This window comes from Ranitomeya imitator, chromosome 6 (assembly GCF_032444005.1).
Source record: "Ranitomeya imitator isolate aRanImi1 chromosome 6, aRanImi1.pri, whole genome shotgun sequence".
Taxonomy (NCBI): domain Eukaryota; kingdom Metazoa; phylum Chordata; class Amphibia; order Anura; family Dendrobatidae; genus Ranitomeya; species Ranitomeya imitator.
In genome coordinates this window covers 38,557,602-38,575,528 of record NC_091287.1, presented here as the reverse complement: position 1 = coordinate 38,575,528, position 17,927 = coordinate 38,557,602, and the positions used below count along the sequence as shown (strand labels likewise).

The 17,927-nt window shown below is 41.4% G+C and overlaps 1 protein-coding gene across 1 annotated transcript in view; it reads left to right on the top strand.

Annotated features, from left to right (window-relative positions):
- CUBN (cubilin) overlaps positions 1–17,927 on the top strand; it is a 256,038-nt gene that overhangs the window by 63,012 nt on the left and 175,099 nt on the right. The window contains exons 12-19 of the mRNA XM_069729494.1: positions 981–1,167; positions 5,510–5,628; positions 6,464–6,698; positions 6,933–7,114; positions 7,270–7,432; positions 9,396–9,586; positions 9,915–10,071; positions 11,071–11,249. Coding sequence (XP_069585595.1) covers positions 981–1,167; positions 5,510–5,628; positions 6,464–6,698; positions 6,933–7,114; positions 7,270–7,432; positions 9,396–9,586; positions 9,915–10,071; positions 11,071–11,249 — 1,413 coding nt within the window. The remainder of the gene's footprint in view (positions 1–980; positions 1,168–5,509; positions 5,629–6,463; positions 6,699–6,932; positions 7,115–7,269; positions 7,433–9,395; positions 9,587–9,914; positions 10,072–11,070; positions 11,250–17,927) is intronic.

Below are 17,927 nucleotides of genomic sequence, written 5' to 3'. Positions count from 1 at the left end.
TTATGTGTGGTCTAAAAATAGTTTGTCTAATACCCTAGCTCTATACACTATCTTGGTTAAAACAAACAAAAAAATTTACAGTGTAGTAGTTCTGTGACACGCCTCATCTATCTGTTGGCTACAAAGTGTGCTTTTGAAGTGTCCATTATCCTTTTATTGCTGTGTGTTACCCTAGCTCAATACAGTAAGCACTATTTTGTCATGCATTTTTTTTTTTTAATTTACCCTCATGAGGAAATGTTGGTCAGCCCATACACTTAGTGTATGGGCAGTACGAGTCTAGGAGACACTCTCCTTGGTAATGGGAAAGGAGGACCTCCTCCATGTATCTTCCAAGGGGGGATTGGGGTGCGTGCAAATTTGGGTAAAGGAGACCCTTGCATTGAATGCATAAGGAACCTATATGGCAGGACCAACTGAAGACTGTGAAGTGGTTTTCCTGTGGCCATCCAGCATCTGGGTACAAAGGCTTATTGGGGTGCATATGACTTGATAGCAGGGCAAGCCTTGCATTCAATGCAGCATTTTTCCAAGTGAATGCATTTTTATTGGTTGAAAGCAATATTAAAGTTGAAAAACGCTGCGTGTAAACATAGCCCAAGTGTTGGAGGAACAGTTTGGTCTTTAGCCTGGAAAGGACGTACCTTAACATAGTTCCCAGCAAAACCACTTTGGTTTCATTTTTGTATGTTTTTTGGTGCACCTGTAAAAATGGCGTGAAACTGAAAATGATGTTCCTGTGTCATTTGAGCAGTGTTTCCATCATTTTCAGACGTTTTTAGACCTTAAAAGGACCTCTGAGGGGGATCATTGTAAAAATTCTCGGGTTTCCCATAGACTTACATTGGGCTCGTTGCTCGGGTCGAGTACCGGAGTATTCCAATTTGCTCGACCCGAACAATGAGCACCCAAACATTTTAGTGCTCGCTCATCACTAGTTAGGAGTGAATTGCTATCTGTTTTTTTTTTCAATCTTTCAGCCCGACATCTCAAACTATACTTGTGAGTGTCATTCAGGGTGGAATGGTACCAACTGTACAGAAAACATTAATGAATGTGCCAGCAACCCGTGTCAGAATGGAGCAGTCTGTACAGATGGAATCAATGGTTACACATGTGACTGCTCCAGGGGATGGACAGGATTCCACTGCGAAACCGAAACACAAGGTGCAGAGCTGCTCGCTGTTACTATTTTATGTATTTGTTATTGTTGATTACACTCACTTATTTATAAGTATGTTTTGTTTTTTGTTTTTTTTTGTTTTTCCATTATTTTGTATGTGATCATAGTGTGTGATCATAGTGCGTGATCAGAGTGTGATCAGAGCGTGTGATCAGAGTTTGATCAGAGCGTGATCAGAGTGTGTGATCGGAGTATGATCAGAGCGTGTGATCAGAGCATGATTAGAATGTGTGATCAGAGTGTGGTATCGGAATGTGATCAGAGTGTGTGATCGGAGTGTGTGATCGGAGTGTGTGATCGGAGTGTGGGATCAGAGTGTGTGATCAGAGTGTGTGATCAGAGTGTCATCAGAGTGTGTGATCGGAGTGTCATCAGAGTGTGTGATCGGAGTTTGATTAGAGTGTGTGATCAGAGCGTGATCAGAGTTTGTAATTGAAGTGTGATAAGAGCGTGTGATCAGAGCGTGCGATCAGAGTTTGATCAGAGTGTGTGATCAGAGCATGATCAGAGTGTGTGATCGGAATGTGATCTGAGTGTGTGACCAGAGTGTGTGATCAGAGTGTGTGATCAGAGTGTATGATCGGAGTGTGATCAGAGTGTGATCAGAGTGTGTGATCGGAGTGTGATCAGAGTGTGTGATCAGAGTGTGTGATCAGAGTGTGTGATCAGAGTGTGTGATCAGTGTGTGATCGGAGTGTGTAATCAGAATGTGTGATCAGAGTGTGTGATCGGAGTGTTATCAGAGTGTGTGATTGGAGTGTGATCAGAGTGTGTGATCGGAGTGTGATCAGAGTGTCTGGTCAGAGTGTGTGATTGGAGTGTGTGATCAGAGTGTGTGATCAAAGTGTCATCAGAGTGTGTGATTGGAGTGTCATCAGAGTGTGTGATCAGAATTTGATCAGAGTTTGATCAGAGTGTGATCAGAGCGTGATCAGAGTGTGTGATCAGAGTGTGTGATCGGAGTGTCATCAGAGTGTGTGATCGGTGTTTGATTAGAGTGTATTATCAGAACGTGTCATCAGACCATGTGATCAGCGTGTGTGATCAGAGTTTGATCAGAGTGTGTGATCAGAGCGCGTGATCAGAGTGTGTGATCGAAGTGTCATCAGAGTGTGTGATCGGAGTTTGATCAGAGTATGTGATCGGAGTGTAATCAGAGTGTATGTTCGGAGTGTGATTGGAGTTTGATCAGAGTGTGATCAGAGTATTTTCTGTCATCCGACAGAATCAGAGTGTGATATGATTCTCTTGGATGAGAAGATAGCAAAAACGAATTTGTCCATCTTCTCCATTCTGTCTGTCCGTGCAAATCGGACTGCTCTCAGATGTCATCAGAATGCATTCCAATGTTATCCACAAACTATTTGACTTGCATGGCCAAGTGCAATCCGAATATCAGATCCAACTCGTGGCATGCTGTGATTTTTTTTCAAGAACCGGCTTAGTCTGAGGAAAATTTCAGACTTATGCATCGTGTGTAGACTAACGTTGGTTCGAATGTGAATCGAGGTTGGTCACATCGCACTCTGACCGAAAATACAGTCATGTTCACGATATCTTAGGATTATACTGGCCTTTTTCCATAACACCCATTTGTGGCCAGTATTTTAAAAAAGCAACCAAGACTAAAATCAACCCTTTCACATGATTGTGTGGTTCCTAATGTATGAGCCTTCACATATTAGCATTAGTTATACCTCCATCAACCTTTGCAGACATTTTTTGCATTGCTCCAGTACAGTAAATGAAAAAAATGCAGAAAATTATCTTTATTAGAACTCAGCATCTTGTGTATTAGGCTCAAATGCAAACCTACATGTTTCCATGGTAACAGACTACAAACAAAGTCTGCGTAGTCTGACTTTTCTATCATCCTCCCTTTCGTCTAGTAAATTATAAAATAGAGGACAGATAGACGGCAATATGATTACAGCCAGCTCACCAACCAGACCATAGATAATTGAGCACGGAGATTCGTCCAGACCAAGACGCCAAGCAATTGCAGTATACGAAAACGTGGAAACTCCAGCTCCAATAAAATGGCAAAATTCTTTATTAGTCCAACTTCATTAAAACGGACATCCTTACAGAGTAAACAGGGCGCAGGTGGTTACATGAATATAGGCAACGCGTTTCGATCACACAGGATCTTATTCATGCCCATATAAAACCCACATTCAGTCTTGCTTATATAGAAAAAATGGACCTATCACACACTCTATCAGAATCACATGATAAATAGAAAGGTCCTACAGATCGCAACTACATGCATTTTATCACAAGACAGAATGGAAAGATACAATAAAAATACATATAAAGAATACATATATAAAATATCAAACGTAGTGATATGAAATGTCATTCCTTTTGTTCTAACCTTCAAAAAAAAAAAAAAAACAGGTATACAGCCAATCTGGCAGAGTCACATGATAAATGAAAAGGTCCTACAGATCGCGACTGAATGCATTTTATCGCACAACAGAATGGAAAGATGCACCAAAAATACATATAGAAAATACATATGAAAGATATCAGCAATAGTGGTATGAAATTTCATTCCTTTTGTTCAAACCTACAGGGAAACGGGTGTTTAAATTGTACATCCAAAAGGCTTCTCTGGTTAATAACCGCCTTTTTATATCACCCCCACGACTATGTGAGTAAACTTTCTCAATACCCTGAACTGGTTGTGATATCCCCCCTATGTACTGTACTAAAATGTTTAGAAACCATGGATACATTCCTAGTAGTAAAGTTAGCAATATTAGCATCCCTAATATGTTCTGTGATGCGCGTTTTTAATTTACGTGTTGTACAGCCTATATACGATAGTTGACAGGCTGTACATTCTACTTTGTATACTACATTTTTTATATGACAATTAATAAAATTGTTTATTTTATGAGGATCATATTCTTATGGATATCTTAAAAGATGGGGTCAATGTGGTAGCCAGAAAAGATCAAACTATTGGGGACATTATTGCTCCAAATACAATCACAGCTAAACCAAAAATGAACACATGGTTAGAATATAAGGGTTTCTTTAAATGTGGCACTACGGTGTGCAGTACGTGTGCACATTCTCTAACTGGGAACACTTTCACCAACTCAGAAAAAAATAAAAATTATAAAATAAACAATTTTATTAATTGTCATACAAAGTGGAATGTACAGCCTGTCAACTATCGTATATAGGCTGTACAACACGTAAATTAAAAACGCGCATCACAGAACATATTAGGGATGCTAATATTGCTAACTTTACTACTAGGAATGTATCCATGGTTTCTAAACATTTTAGTACAGTACATAGGGGGGATATCACAACCTTAAAAGTTCAGGGTATTGAGAAAGTTTACTCACATAGTCGTGGGGGTGATATAAAAAGGCGGTTATTAACCAGAGAAGCCTTTTGAATGTACAATTTAAACACCCATTTCCCTGTAGGTTTGAACAAAAGGAATGAAATTTCATACCACTATTGCTGATATCTTTCATATGTATTTTCTATATGTATTTTTGGTGCATCTTTCCATTCTGTTGTGCGATAAAATGCATTCAGTCGCGATCTGTAGGACCTTTTCATTTATCATGTGACTCTGCCAGATTGGCTGTATACCTGGGTTTTTTTTTTTTTTGAAGGTTAGAACAAAAGGAATGACATTTCATATCACTACGTTTGATATTTTATATATGTATTCTTTATATGTATTTTTATTGTATCTTTCCATTCTGTCTTGTGATAAAATGCATGTAGTTGCGATCTGTAGGACCTTTCTATTTATCATGTGATTCTGATAGAGTGTGTGATAGGTCCATTTTTTCTATATAAGCAAGACTGAATGTGGGTTTTATATGGGCATGAATAAGATCCTGTGTGATCGAAACGCGTTGCCTATATTCATGTAACCACCTGCGCCCTGTTTACTCTTTAAGGATGTCCGTTTTAATGAAGTTGGACTAATAAAGAATTTTGCCATTTTATTGGAGCTGGAGTTTCCACGTTTTCGTATACTACAAAAATATATATTTCATACAAATTGTAAAATATTTTAATTGGTCTTTTTTTAGTGCAGTGGAGCGATTTAAACAATGGTGGTAAAGGTGGAAACAGCCTTCTATCTCTCTTTTTATGTATTTCTAGAATAAAAATAAGTGATTTTTTTTATATGCAATCATTACAAACGTGATTGGGTTTTTAATAGTAGAATGTTTTCCAATCGTATATACAATATAATGTGTGTATAATATATTGTGTATATGTTGTATTGTGTTAATTGTGTGGTTTATTTTAAGCTAACGTTAGTTTTGTGTCTCTACTTAGATTGTGGAGGTGTTTTAACTGGTTTAAATGGGACATTGAGTTATCCTAGCAATCCAGGCACTGAATCATATGAAGAGAATTTGAGCTGCTCCTGGGTCATAAAAACCGAGGCCAAAAAGGTAAGGACATATTACACAAATAGCAATTATATTTCCGAATGCTGTGAGGAGAATGAAAATGTCAAAAAAATTTTTGTAAGCAAGGAAGAGAGGTCCAGCTCTCTGGACCTAAAATCTTCTTTATTGGTGCATGTTAAAATTCCAAATAATATCCATTACATTGACGCGTTTCAGGCGCTTCGAGCATCTTTAGACATGACCATAACAATAGGTGCTTGACGCACCAGAAAATTCCAAATAATATCCATTACATTGACACGTTTCGGGCGCTTCGAGCCTCTTTAGACATGACCATGACAATAGGTGCTTCACGCACCAGAAACACGTCGGTATTTTTTTATTGTTCTAAGCTGATATGGATGTTATTTGCAATTTTAACATGCATCAAAAAAGATTTTTAGGTTCAAAAAGCTGGATCTTGCTCCCATGTTTCCAGTCAAGGTTGTTTTTGGTAGTAACAGTATCTGCTCTGTACAGGACTAGATTCAGGCATTACCGGTGAGTTGGACTTTGTCACTTCATATGGTTTTCTGTGTTTGTAGTCTGATTCTTTTTTCTTACTCCACTCAGGCACCTCTTCTCCCTAATGTGGAGGCAGTAGACGAGGGGGTAGAGGGAGTCAATCAAATAGCGAATTACTGGAGTATCCGACTACACAAAGATTTGTTTGTAGTCTGTAACTATGGAGACATGTAAGTCTGCATAGGAGTTGTATATGGCTGTATACAACAAGGCTTAGCTGCACAATTTTTCTGAAATTGCACAGTTCTATGACTTCCCTTCTTATCAGTGCAGCGGAATTGCAAGAATTTGATTTCTCTATTTGTTTCCATAGGTTCTGCGCATTACATTCCCATATTTCAACTTGGAGGTTAGCCAGACTTGCAGTTTTGATTTTCTTCAAATCAACGATGGAGAAACAATATCAGATTACATGTTGGGAAAATTCTGCGGCAACACCGTCCCAGAACAACTTTTTAGCTCCCATAATGCGTTACATCTCTGGTTCAAATCAGATCACAAATTCAATAATGGAGGATTTCAGATTAACTGGGAATCCCAGGATCCAGGTGTGAACTTTTTCAAAGCACAACTGCAAACTCTGTATTAATTACGTTAGCAAATCTTCAGTTTACCTACAGCACCTCTGCAGGGGAGATGAAGCATTGCACAGTTGGTCAGCCTAATTAACACAAATTTACATTATGTTCATTCAGTAGAGTTATTTTATGGTCTCCTACATCTCCAAATACATAATATGTTAATGGTACATACAGTTAATTTTTACACTGTTTTCTATTTAGTGTGTGGAGGTCAAATCTCAGAAACTCATGGATCCATATCGTCCCCTGGTTATCCTGGCAATTATCCTCCTAATCGAGACTGTTACTGGACAATCTCTGTTGCCCCCGAACTGTACATCACCTTTTCTTTTGCCGTATTAAATCTGGAAGAACACAACAGCTGCTATTATGATTACCTGGAGGTATATACACCTACACACTTATCAGTATACTGACTTATGTGCTCTTAGCTCCATTGGCAAGCAGTTTTTACATACAAACGTGTTTTCCCCATTTCGTACATGTTGCCATATCATCACACTTTTTTACTATACTATATAATCATTTTTCTTCTTAGATTAAAGATGGTCTTACGTCCAGTGACCCCAGCATTGGTAAATTTTGTAGCACAAGCTCTCCGGCTCCTATCCAGACATCAGGTCCATATGCTTGGGTTCACTTTCATTCTGACAGTACGAAAACGGACAAAGGATTTCATATCACCTACATAACTTCTTCATGTGAGTAACAGTAACAAATGTCAAGGAGCATAAATGGTCACTGTACATCCAGACAAACGGCAAATTATTTTAAAAATTATGTTTTCCTACTCCCAAAAAAATCAGTCTAAGATACCGGCCACTAGATGGCTTCGTTCTGAGTATCTTTTCCACCGCCTGTCATAAATGTAATGTGTCTACAGCAGTAGAGACACCGAGATGGATTACTGGAAGTGAGGACAGGTCTTTGCCTCTCTACAGGAAGTGGAGGCGGGTCTTTGCTTCTCTACAGGAAGTGGAGGCGGGTCTTTGTCTCTCTACAGGAAGTGGAGGCGGGCCTTTGCCTCTCTACAGGAAGTAGGGAGGGGTTTTTATATTTCTACGAAAAGTGAGGGCGGGTCTTTGTCTTTTTTCAGAAAGTGGGGACAAGTCTTTGTCTCTTTTTAGGACTTTTGAATGGGATTTTATCTCTCTACAGGAAGCAGGGGTGAGTTTTGGCCTTTCTGCTCCTGCTCTCCTGTCTGTCAAACCGCATTCATAGCAAAAACAGTGAAGTGGGCTTTTTAATTCAGTGCAGGCAAACCATTGATCAATGGCAGGAGCAAAGCATGCTGGGATGTAAGGAAAATAATATTTCAGCCTCTATAATGCTGGTTTTTGTCTCTAGAGGAAGAGGGTGCAGGTTTTTGTCTCTCTGCAGGATGAAGGGATGTTTTTTTTCTCTCTGCAGTAATTGGGGGTGGCTTTGTCTCTCAACAGGAAGAAGGGTGCTGGTCTTTGACTCTTGACAGAAAATGGGACAGGGCTTTGTCCCTGTACAGGAAGTGGGGGCAAGTTTTTGTCTCTGTAAAGGAAGTGGGGAGGGGTTTTTATATCTCTAAAAGAAGTGGAGGTGGGTCTTTGTCTCTCTACAGGAACATGGGGCTGGTCTTTGTCTCTCTACAGGAAGTGGGGGACAAAGATCTCTTTTCAGGAAGTGGGGCAAGTCTTTGTCTCTTTGTGTGAATGGGTTTTTATTTCTCTACAGGAAATAGGGATGAGTTTTGGTCTTTCTACTCCTTCTTTCCTGTCTGTCAAACCGCATACATAGTGATAACAGTGAAATAGGCTTTCATTTCAGGACAGGCAAAGACATTTAACAATGGCAGGAGCAAGGCATGCTGGGATGTAAGGGAAATGAAATTTCAGCATCTATCGTGCTGCTAGATGATGATGAGGAACCTCTTACTGACCGAGTGTCGATGGCAAATTACAGGGCATGAGAATCAGGGCAGTTCCTGGATATTTTAGACTGCTGTGTGCACTGAAATATTTTGGTTTTCTACAGATATTGTGCAAAAGGACAAGTATGTTTTAAATCTTCAACTACGAACCTTTGGAGATCTAATATAACCATTTATTTTTCAATAATGATTGTAAAGCATAGGGAATCTCTCTCCAACCAAGGGCCTCATTGTTAAACAGATGGTTATACCAAGTTAAAGTTAGTTTCTGACGACCATAGTGATGGAGAGCACATTATGGCCCTAATGCCTGGAAGGAACTTCTTAGGGCTCTTTCTCTCCACCGGTCTACAAAACTAGCATACAAGGGAGAAGGAAACGAGATCATGGGCTTATATACAAATCTTCTACTATAAAGGACCGGAAATATATAGTGATAATAGGGTACAGGACAAATGTGACCTCTTCTACTCTCTAATTTCCCATTCTCCGGGCAAGTCACTTATAGTACTTGTCTAGCTTCTCCAATTTTTGGAGACGGCCAACCTCCTTAAACCATTTTTATTTGTCTTTGATGTAACATTGGATCTGATTAGTTGTTGTTGATGACATCAAATAAGTTCTTTATAGCAATATTCCAATAATATCATGTTGTTTTTCTAGATTATATGTATTCCTTAGTGGACACAATAATATAAAAAGCGTATTTTTTGGCCTTTGGCATAAGTTTAACTGTGTTTTATGCCTTTTTGACATAACAGCTGAACCTAATTGTGGAGGAACTTTTACCGATCCTGAAGGCTTCATTGTGTCTCCGTTATGGCCTGATGCTTACACCGGAGACAAGCAGTGCGTTTATATTATCACGCAGGGATCAGATGAAAAGATCAGCCTTAAGTTCACTGTCATGGACCTGGAGAGCAGCACCGGGTGCTCCCTAACTAATATAGAGGTAGAGTTCTACATTTTTGCTCTTAGTGCAATAAAGTGCAACCAGGCCTGAGGCCGGACAGTAGAAATGAATACAAGACTGTTCTTCATATGCTCGTTCATATTGCAAAACCCTCTTTTGGACCAGTGGTTATTGGTCCCCACTCATTTCCATTTCATAGCTTGTGTAGTGGGACCAACTGGGTTGACCTATCGGGAACTGGGATCCTACTGTATTATAAAAAGGGAAGTCTTGAGCAAATTCACACCTTCAATTGGAAAAGTTAATTGAAAAAGGATTTTCAATTCCAGTACAATCCCTTTAATGACAGCTTTGTTGTATGTTGTAGGTTAGAGATGGAAATTCGGAGTGGTCGTCCGTGATTGGCAAGTACTGTGACAGCACAATCCCTGCTCCCATCACGTCGAGTTCAAACAATCTTTGGATAAAATTCAAGTCCTCTGCTTCCGCTACGGGTTCCAAATTTCGAGCCTTTTACCAAGTTGGTAAGGTCATAGCTCTTAGATTTGATGATCTCGTTACTGTATGCACGTTTCCAAAAGCTGTACGCTGGGGGAATGAGATTGAAACTTTTCAGAAAACTTTTAGGTATAAGCTTTGGTTGTTCTAAAATATCAAACTAAGTATTAGTTACCCTCCCCAGGTCCAGCGCTGAGGCTCCACTCCCGCCCCGGTGTCTTGTTTGTCTGCAGCACTAACGTTACATCGAGAACACATCAGCCAATCAGTGAGCTTATGTCATTTACAAAGGCCGATCTGCAGTGCTGTCAGTCACGTCAGGGCTACAGACAAACAACAGAGACCGGCGCGGCGCCTCATCGCTGGATCCCTATAGGGTAAGTAATACTCACTCTGATTTTTCGATAACTACCAAAGTTTATAACAAAAAATTTGCTTAAATCGTGTTCTGGTCACATCGGTTTAGAAAGTGTGATGAAAAATTGCGGAGAAATTAGATGGAATCTGACAGTAGCATGAGCCGTCTATGTGGGTGTGAAGGTCATAGAAAGCTGAATAAAATGATACCTTGATATCTGCGATCCGATGTCTTACGCCAAAGAAATCCACATTCTTCTTAATATGTAAATGAGGTATTAAGATCTCTGGGCGGGACAGAGATCTCCCAGCAAGTCTGCCTCCAGAGCTATTTTAACGTTTAGCGATGCCTCTATATGTAAATTGATCCCTTTGCTGCATGTGGGACGTCAGGCTCGATTCTTGAAGGCTTGGACGTGCCGAAGATCGCCACTGACCTCGCTGCTGCGCAGTGTCATGCCCCTCTTTAGAAATTGGCTTCACCGCAGGCGATACCCCACCAAGCAGCTTTTTTTTTAAGGAAGAGTGTACCAAGAGGATTTAAATACATTTTTTATTTAGGTTTTGGATTGGACCCTCCTAAAAAAAAACCTCTATGTGATATTGCCTTATATTATGGCATAAGTGCAAGAAGTTATGGCATTAATACAGTCTGTTTTATTTTACAGCATGCGGCGGCTCATTGTCTGGAAAAGGGGTCATCCGTAGCCCTCATTACCCCAATCCATACTATCGGGATCGGTCCTGTGAGTGGGTTATTACTCAGTCAGAAGGAAGCGTGGTCATGTTTACGTTTGAGAATTTGAATGTTTCCAGCAGCTCCGTGTGCGGCAACAATTATGTGCAGGTAAAAAAAAGAAGTGATTTCCCCCCTTTCCCTGCTGGTCTCCTAAACTGTATCATGAAGCATGTATTTTAGTTGCAGATGGGTAGTGGGTCATATATAGGAATCAGCGCCACACCTGGCCATGGCTTGTGTCCGGCTTTTCACTGCAAATCTAAGAAAAAGAAAAACAAAAATGACAATTACTGACATCATATAAAAGTAATGTGCTTACTTATTACTTTTCATCAGCAAATTTGCCCTTGGCTGCCCAGATCACAGCATAAGTACTTTCATTAAAATAATCCTGCTGATAATGATCACTTTATAGTCTAATATTGGAGAAGCTTACAATCTATAAGAATATACATCTCTACAGTTTTATACAGTAGGGACAATATTGTAAAAAAGCCTAAGAACTCATTTGAAAAAAATATATTTTTATGTACAGTAGGTTAGCATTCACCTTTACATAGCAAAAATTGCAAGTTCCATTCTGCATTCTTCATTCATTCATTTTTATGCCCTCTGATATGCAACCTGATCCAATCATCTGATTTTTCGCTTGTCGGATTGTCTCTCCCAGTAATATAGGCTGGATGGTTTGTGTGTGTCTAGTGTTCTGCTATAAATACAGCTTCTATCCTGCACTTATTTCTTCTCCATTTTATATATAGCCTGTTTTATCTACCCTCTCTGAGACACTGCATACTTTTTATTCTCTGTGTACAACCACTTCTGCTATCTCTAACACTGAGAGAAGGCAGTGAGGGAGCAGAAAGACCTGTCAGAACCAGGAGCCGTGCTTTGACAGATTTTTAACGTTTTTGCAAAAGCATACAGCTAGATCAGGCAGCATGATGGCTCAGTAATCAGCAATGTTACTTTGCAGCGCTGGGGTCCTGGGTTCAAATCCCACCAAGGACAACATCTGCAAGGAGTTCGTATGCTTTCCCTTTGTTTGTGTGGGTTCTTTGGTTTCCTCCCACATGCCAAATACATATTGATAGGGAATTTATATTGTGAGCCCCAATGGGGACAACAATGCTGACATCCGTAATGCGCTGTGTAGTTAATAGTGCTACAGTACAGACCAAAAGTTTGGACACACCTCATTTAAAGATTTTTCTGTATTTTCATGACTATTGAAATTGTACATTCACACTGAAGGCATCAAAACTATGAATTAACTCATGTGGAATTATATACTTAACAAAAAAGTGTGAAACAACTGAAAATATGTCTTATATTCTAGGTTCTTCAAAGTAGCCACATTATGCTTTCATGACTGCTTTGCACACTCTTGGCATTCTCTTGATGAGCTTCAAGAGGTAGTCACCGGGAATGGTTTTCACTTCACAGGTGTGCCCTGTCAGGTTTAATAAGTGGGATTTCTTGCCTTATAAATGTGGTTGGGACCATCAGTTGTGTTGTGCAGAAGTCTGGTGGATACACAGCTGATAGTCCTACTGAATAGACTGTTAGAATTTGTATTATGGCAAGAAAAAAGCAGTAAAGAAAAACGAGTGGCCATCATTACTTTAAGAAATGAAGGTCAGTCAGTCCGAAAAATTGGGAAAACTTTTAAACTGTCCCCAAGTGCAGTGGCAAAAACCATCAAGCACTACAAAGAAACTGGCTCACAAGAGGACCGCTGTTATGTTTGCTAATGACAGGTGTTATGAAGGCAATCCAGAAACACAGTGTGCTTAGCGATCAGAGCGCACACAGTGATCTGACAAATACCCAAAAATACAAGAACGAGCTCTGAGACGTGGAAACTCTGTAGACTGCACACCTGATCCTATCCTAAACACAACTAAAAGCGGCTGTGGATTGCGCCTAACAACTACCTAGGCAACTCGGCACAGCCTAAAAAACTAGCTAGCCTGAAGATAGAAAAATAGGCCTGACTTGCCCCAGAGAAATTCCCCAAAGGAAAAGGCAGCCCCCCACATATAATGACTGTGAGTAAGATGAAAAGACAAAACGTAGGGATGAAATAGATTCAGCAAAGTGGGGCCCGATATTCTAGGACAGAGCGAGGACAGTAAAGCGAACTTTGCAGTCTATAAAAAACCCTAAAGCAAAACCACGCAAAGGGGGCAAAAAAAAACCCACCGTGACGAACTAACGGCACGGCGGTACACCCTTTGCGTCTCAGAGCTTCCAGCAAAACAAAAGACAAGCTGGACAGAAAAAAAGCAACAAAAAAGCAAAAAGCACTTAGCTATACAGAGCAGCAGGTCACAGGAACAATCAGGAGAAGCTCAGATCCAACACTGAAACATTGACAAGGAGCAAGGATAGCAGCATCAGGCTGAGTTAAGTAATGAAGCAGTTAACGAGCTCACCAGAACACCTGAGGGAGGAAGCTCAGAAGCTGCAGTACCACTTGTGACCACAGGAGTGAATTCAGCCACAGAATTCACAACAGTACCCCCCCCCCCTTGAGGAGGGGTCACCGAACCCTCACCAGAGCCCCCAGGCCGACCAGGATGAGCCGCATGAAAGGCACGAACAAGATCGGAAGCATGAACATCAGAGGCAAAAACCCAGGAATTATCTTCCTGAGCATAACCCTTCCATTTAACCAGATACTGGAGTTTCCGTCTAGAAACACGAGAATCCAAAATCTTCTCCACAATATACTCCAATTCCCCCTCCACCAAAACCGGGGCAGGAGGCTCAACAGATGGAACCATAGGTGCCACGTATCTCCGCAACAACGACCTATGGAATACATTATGTATGGAAAAGGAGTCTGGGAGGGTCAAACGAAAAGACACAGGATTGAGAACCTCAGAAATCCTATACGGACCAATAAAACGAGGTTTAAATTTAGGAGAGGAACCCTTCATAGGAATATGACGAGAAGATAACCAAACCAGATCCCCAACACGAAGTCAGGGACCCACACGGCATCTGCGATTAGCGAAAAGTTGAGCTTTCTCCTGGGACAAGATCAAATTGTCCACTACCTGAGTCCAGATCTGCTGCAACCTATCCACCACAGAATCCACACCAGGACAGTCCGAAGACTCAACCTGTCCTGAAGAGAAACGAGGATGGAACCCAGAATTGCAAAAAAATGGAGAAACCAAGGTAGCCGAGCTGGCCCGATTATTAAGGGCGAACTCAGCCAACGGCAAAAAGGACACCCAATCATCCTGGTCTGCAGAAACAAAACATCTCAGATATGTTTCCAAGGTCTGATTGGTTCGTTCGGTCTGGCCATTAGTCTGAGGATGGAAAGCCGAGGAAAAGGATAGGTCAATGCCCATCCTACCACAAAAGGCTCGCCAAAACCTTGAAACAAACTGGGAACCTCTGTCAGAAACAATATTCTCAGGAATGCCATGCAACCGAACCACATGCTGAAAGAACAAAGGTACCAAATCAGAGGAGGAAGGCAATTTAGCCAAGGGCACCAGATGGACCATTTTAGAAAAGCGATCACAGACCACCCAAATGACTGACATCTTTTGAGAAACGGGAAGGTCAGAAATGAAATCCATCGAAATATGTGTCCAAGGCCTCTTTGGGACCGGCAAGGGCAAAAGCAACCCACTGGCACGAGAACAGCAGGGCTTAGCCCTAGCACAAATCCCACAGGACTGCACAAAAGTACGTACATCCCGTGACAGAGATGGCCACCAGAAGGATCTAGCCACTAACTCTCTGGTACCAAAGATTCCAGGATGACCAGCCAACACCGAACAATGAAGTTCAGAGATAAGTTTATTAGTCCACCTATCAGGGACGAATAGTTTCTCTGCTGGACAACGATCAGGTTTATTCGCCTGAAATTTTTGCAGCACCCGCCGCAAATCAGGGGAGATGGCAGACACAATGACTCCTTCCTTGAGGATACCTGCTGGCTCAGATAAACCCGGAGAGTCGGGCACAAAACTCCTAGACAGAGCATCCGCCTTCACATTTTTAGAGCCCGGAAGGTACGAAATCACAAAGTCGAAGCGGGCAAAAAATAACGACCAACGGGCCTGTCTAGGATTCAAGCGCTTGGCAGACTCGAGATAAGTCAAGTTCTTATGATCAGTCAATACCACCACGCGATGCTTAGCTCCTTCAAGCCAATGACGCCACTCCTCGAATGCCCACTTCATGGCCAGCAACTCTCGATTGCCCACATCATAATTACGCTCAGCGGGCGAAAACTTCCTGGAAAAGAAAGCACATGGTTTCATCACTGAGCAATCAGAACCTCTCTGTGACAAAACCGCCCCTGCTCCAATCTCAGAAGCATCAACCTCGACCTGGAACGGAAGAGAAACATCTGGCTGACACAACACAGGGGCAGAACAAAAACGACGCTTCAACTCCTGAAAAGCTTCCACAGCAGCAGAAGACCAATTAACCAAATCAGCACCCTTCTTGGTCAAATCGGTCAATGGTTTGGCAATGCTAGAAAAATTACAGATGAAGCGACGATAAAAATTAGCAAAGCCCAGGAACTTTTGCAGACTTTTCAGAGATGTCGGCTGAATCCAATCCTGGATGGCTTGGCCTTAACTGGATCCATCTCGATAGTAGAAGGGGTAAAGATGAACCCCAAAAATGAAACTTTCTGCACACCGAAGAGACACTTTGATCCCTTCACAAACAAAGAGTTAGCACGCAGGACCTGAAAAACCATTCTGACCTGCTTCACATGAGACTCCCAATCATCTGAGAAGATCAAAATGTCATCCAAGTAAACAATCAGGAATTTATCCAGATACTCACGGAAGATGTCATGCATAAAAGACTGAAACACAGATGGAGCATTGGCAAGTCCGAACGGCATCACTAGATACTCAAAATGACCCTCGGGCGTATTGAATGCAGTTTTCCATTCATCTCCTTGCCTGATTCTCACCAGATTATACGCACCACGAAGATCTATCTTAGTGAACCAACTAGCCCCCTTAATCCGAGCAAACAAGTCAGATAACAATGGCAAGGGAAACTGAAATTTAACAGTGATCTTATTAAGAAGGCGGTAATCAATACACGGTCTCAGCGAACCATCCTTCTTGGCTACAAAGAAGAACCCTGCTCCCAGTGGTGATGACGATGGGCGAATATGTCCCTTCTCCAGGGATTCCTTCACATAACTGCGCATAGCGGCGTGTTCGGGCACGGATAAATTAAATAATCGACCTTTAGGGAATTTACTACCAGGAATCAAATTGATAGCACAATCACAATCCCTATGCGGAGGTAGAGCATCGGACTTGGGCTCTTCAAATACATCCTGATAATCAGACAAGAACTCTGGGACCTCAGAAGGAGTGGATGACGAAATCGACAAAAATGGAACATCACCATGTACCCCCTGACAACCCCAGCTGGATACCGACATGGAATTCCAATCCAATACTGGATTATGGGTTTGTAGCCATGGCAACCCCAACACGACCACATCATGCAGATTATGCAACACCAGAAAGCGAATAACTTCCTGATGTGCAGGAGCCATGCACATGGTCAGCTGGGCCCAGTATTGAGGTTTATTCTTGGCCAAAGGTGTAGCATCAATTCCTCTCAAAGGAATAGGACACCGCAAAGGCTCCAAGAAAAACCCACAACGTTTAGCATAATCCAAATCCATCAGATTTAGGGCAGCGCCTGAATCCACAAATGCCATGACAGAAAACGACGACAAAGAGCATATCAAGGTAATGGACAGAAGGAATTTGGACTGTACAGTACCAATGACGGCAGACCTAGCGGACCACTTAGTGCGCTTAGGACAATCAGAAATAGCATGAGTGGAATCACCACAGTAGAAACACAGACCATTCAGACGTCTGTATTCCTGCCGTTCAACTCTAGTCATAGTCCTATCGCACTGCATAGGCTCAGGTTTAACCTCAGGCAGTACCGCCAAATGGTGCACAGATTTACGCTCGCGCAAGCGTCAACCGATCTGAATGGCCAAAGACAAAGACTCATTCAAACCAGCAGGCATAGGAAATCCCACCATGACATCCTTAAGAGCCTCAGAGAGACCATTTCTGAACAAAGCTGCCAGCGCAGATTCATTCCACTGAGTGAGTACTGACCATTTCCTAAATTTCTGACAATATACTTCTATATCATCCTGACCCTGGCACAAAGCCAGCAAATTTTTCTCAGCCTGATCCACTGAATTAGGCTCATCGTACAGCAATCCGAGCGCCAGGAAAAATGCATCGACACTACTCAATGCAGGGTCTCCTGGCGCAAGAGAAAATGCCCAGTCTTGAGGGTCGCCGCGCAAAAAAGAAATAATAATCAAAACCTGTTGAATAGGATTACTAGAAGAATGAGGTTTCAAGGCCAGAAATAGCTTACAATTATTTTTGAAACTTAGAAACTTAGTTCTATCTCCAAAAAACAAATCAGGAATAGGAATTCTTGGTTCTAACATAGATTTCTGATCAATAGTATCTTGAATTTTTTGTACATTTATAACGAGATTATCCATTGAAGAGCACAGACCCTGAATATCCATGTCCACACCTGTGTCCAGAATACCCAAATGTCTAGGGGAAAAAAAAAAAAGTGAACACAGAGCAGAAAAAAAAAAAAATGATGTCAGAACTTTTTCTTTCCCTCTATTGAGAATCATTAGTTAGGGCTCCTTGTACTGTTATGTTTGCTAATGACAGGTGTTATGAAGGCAATCCAGAAACACAGTGTGCTTAGCGATCAGAG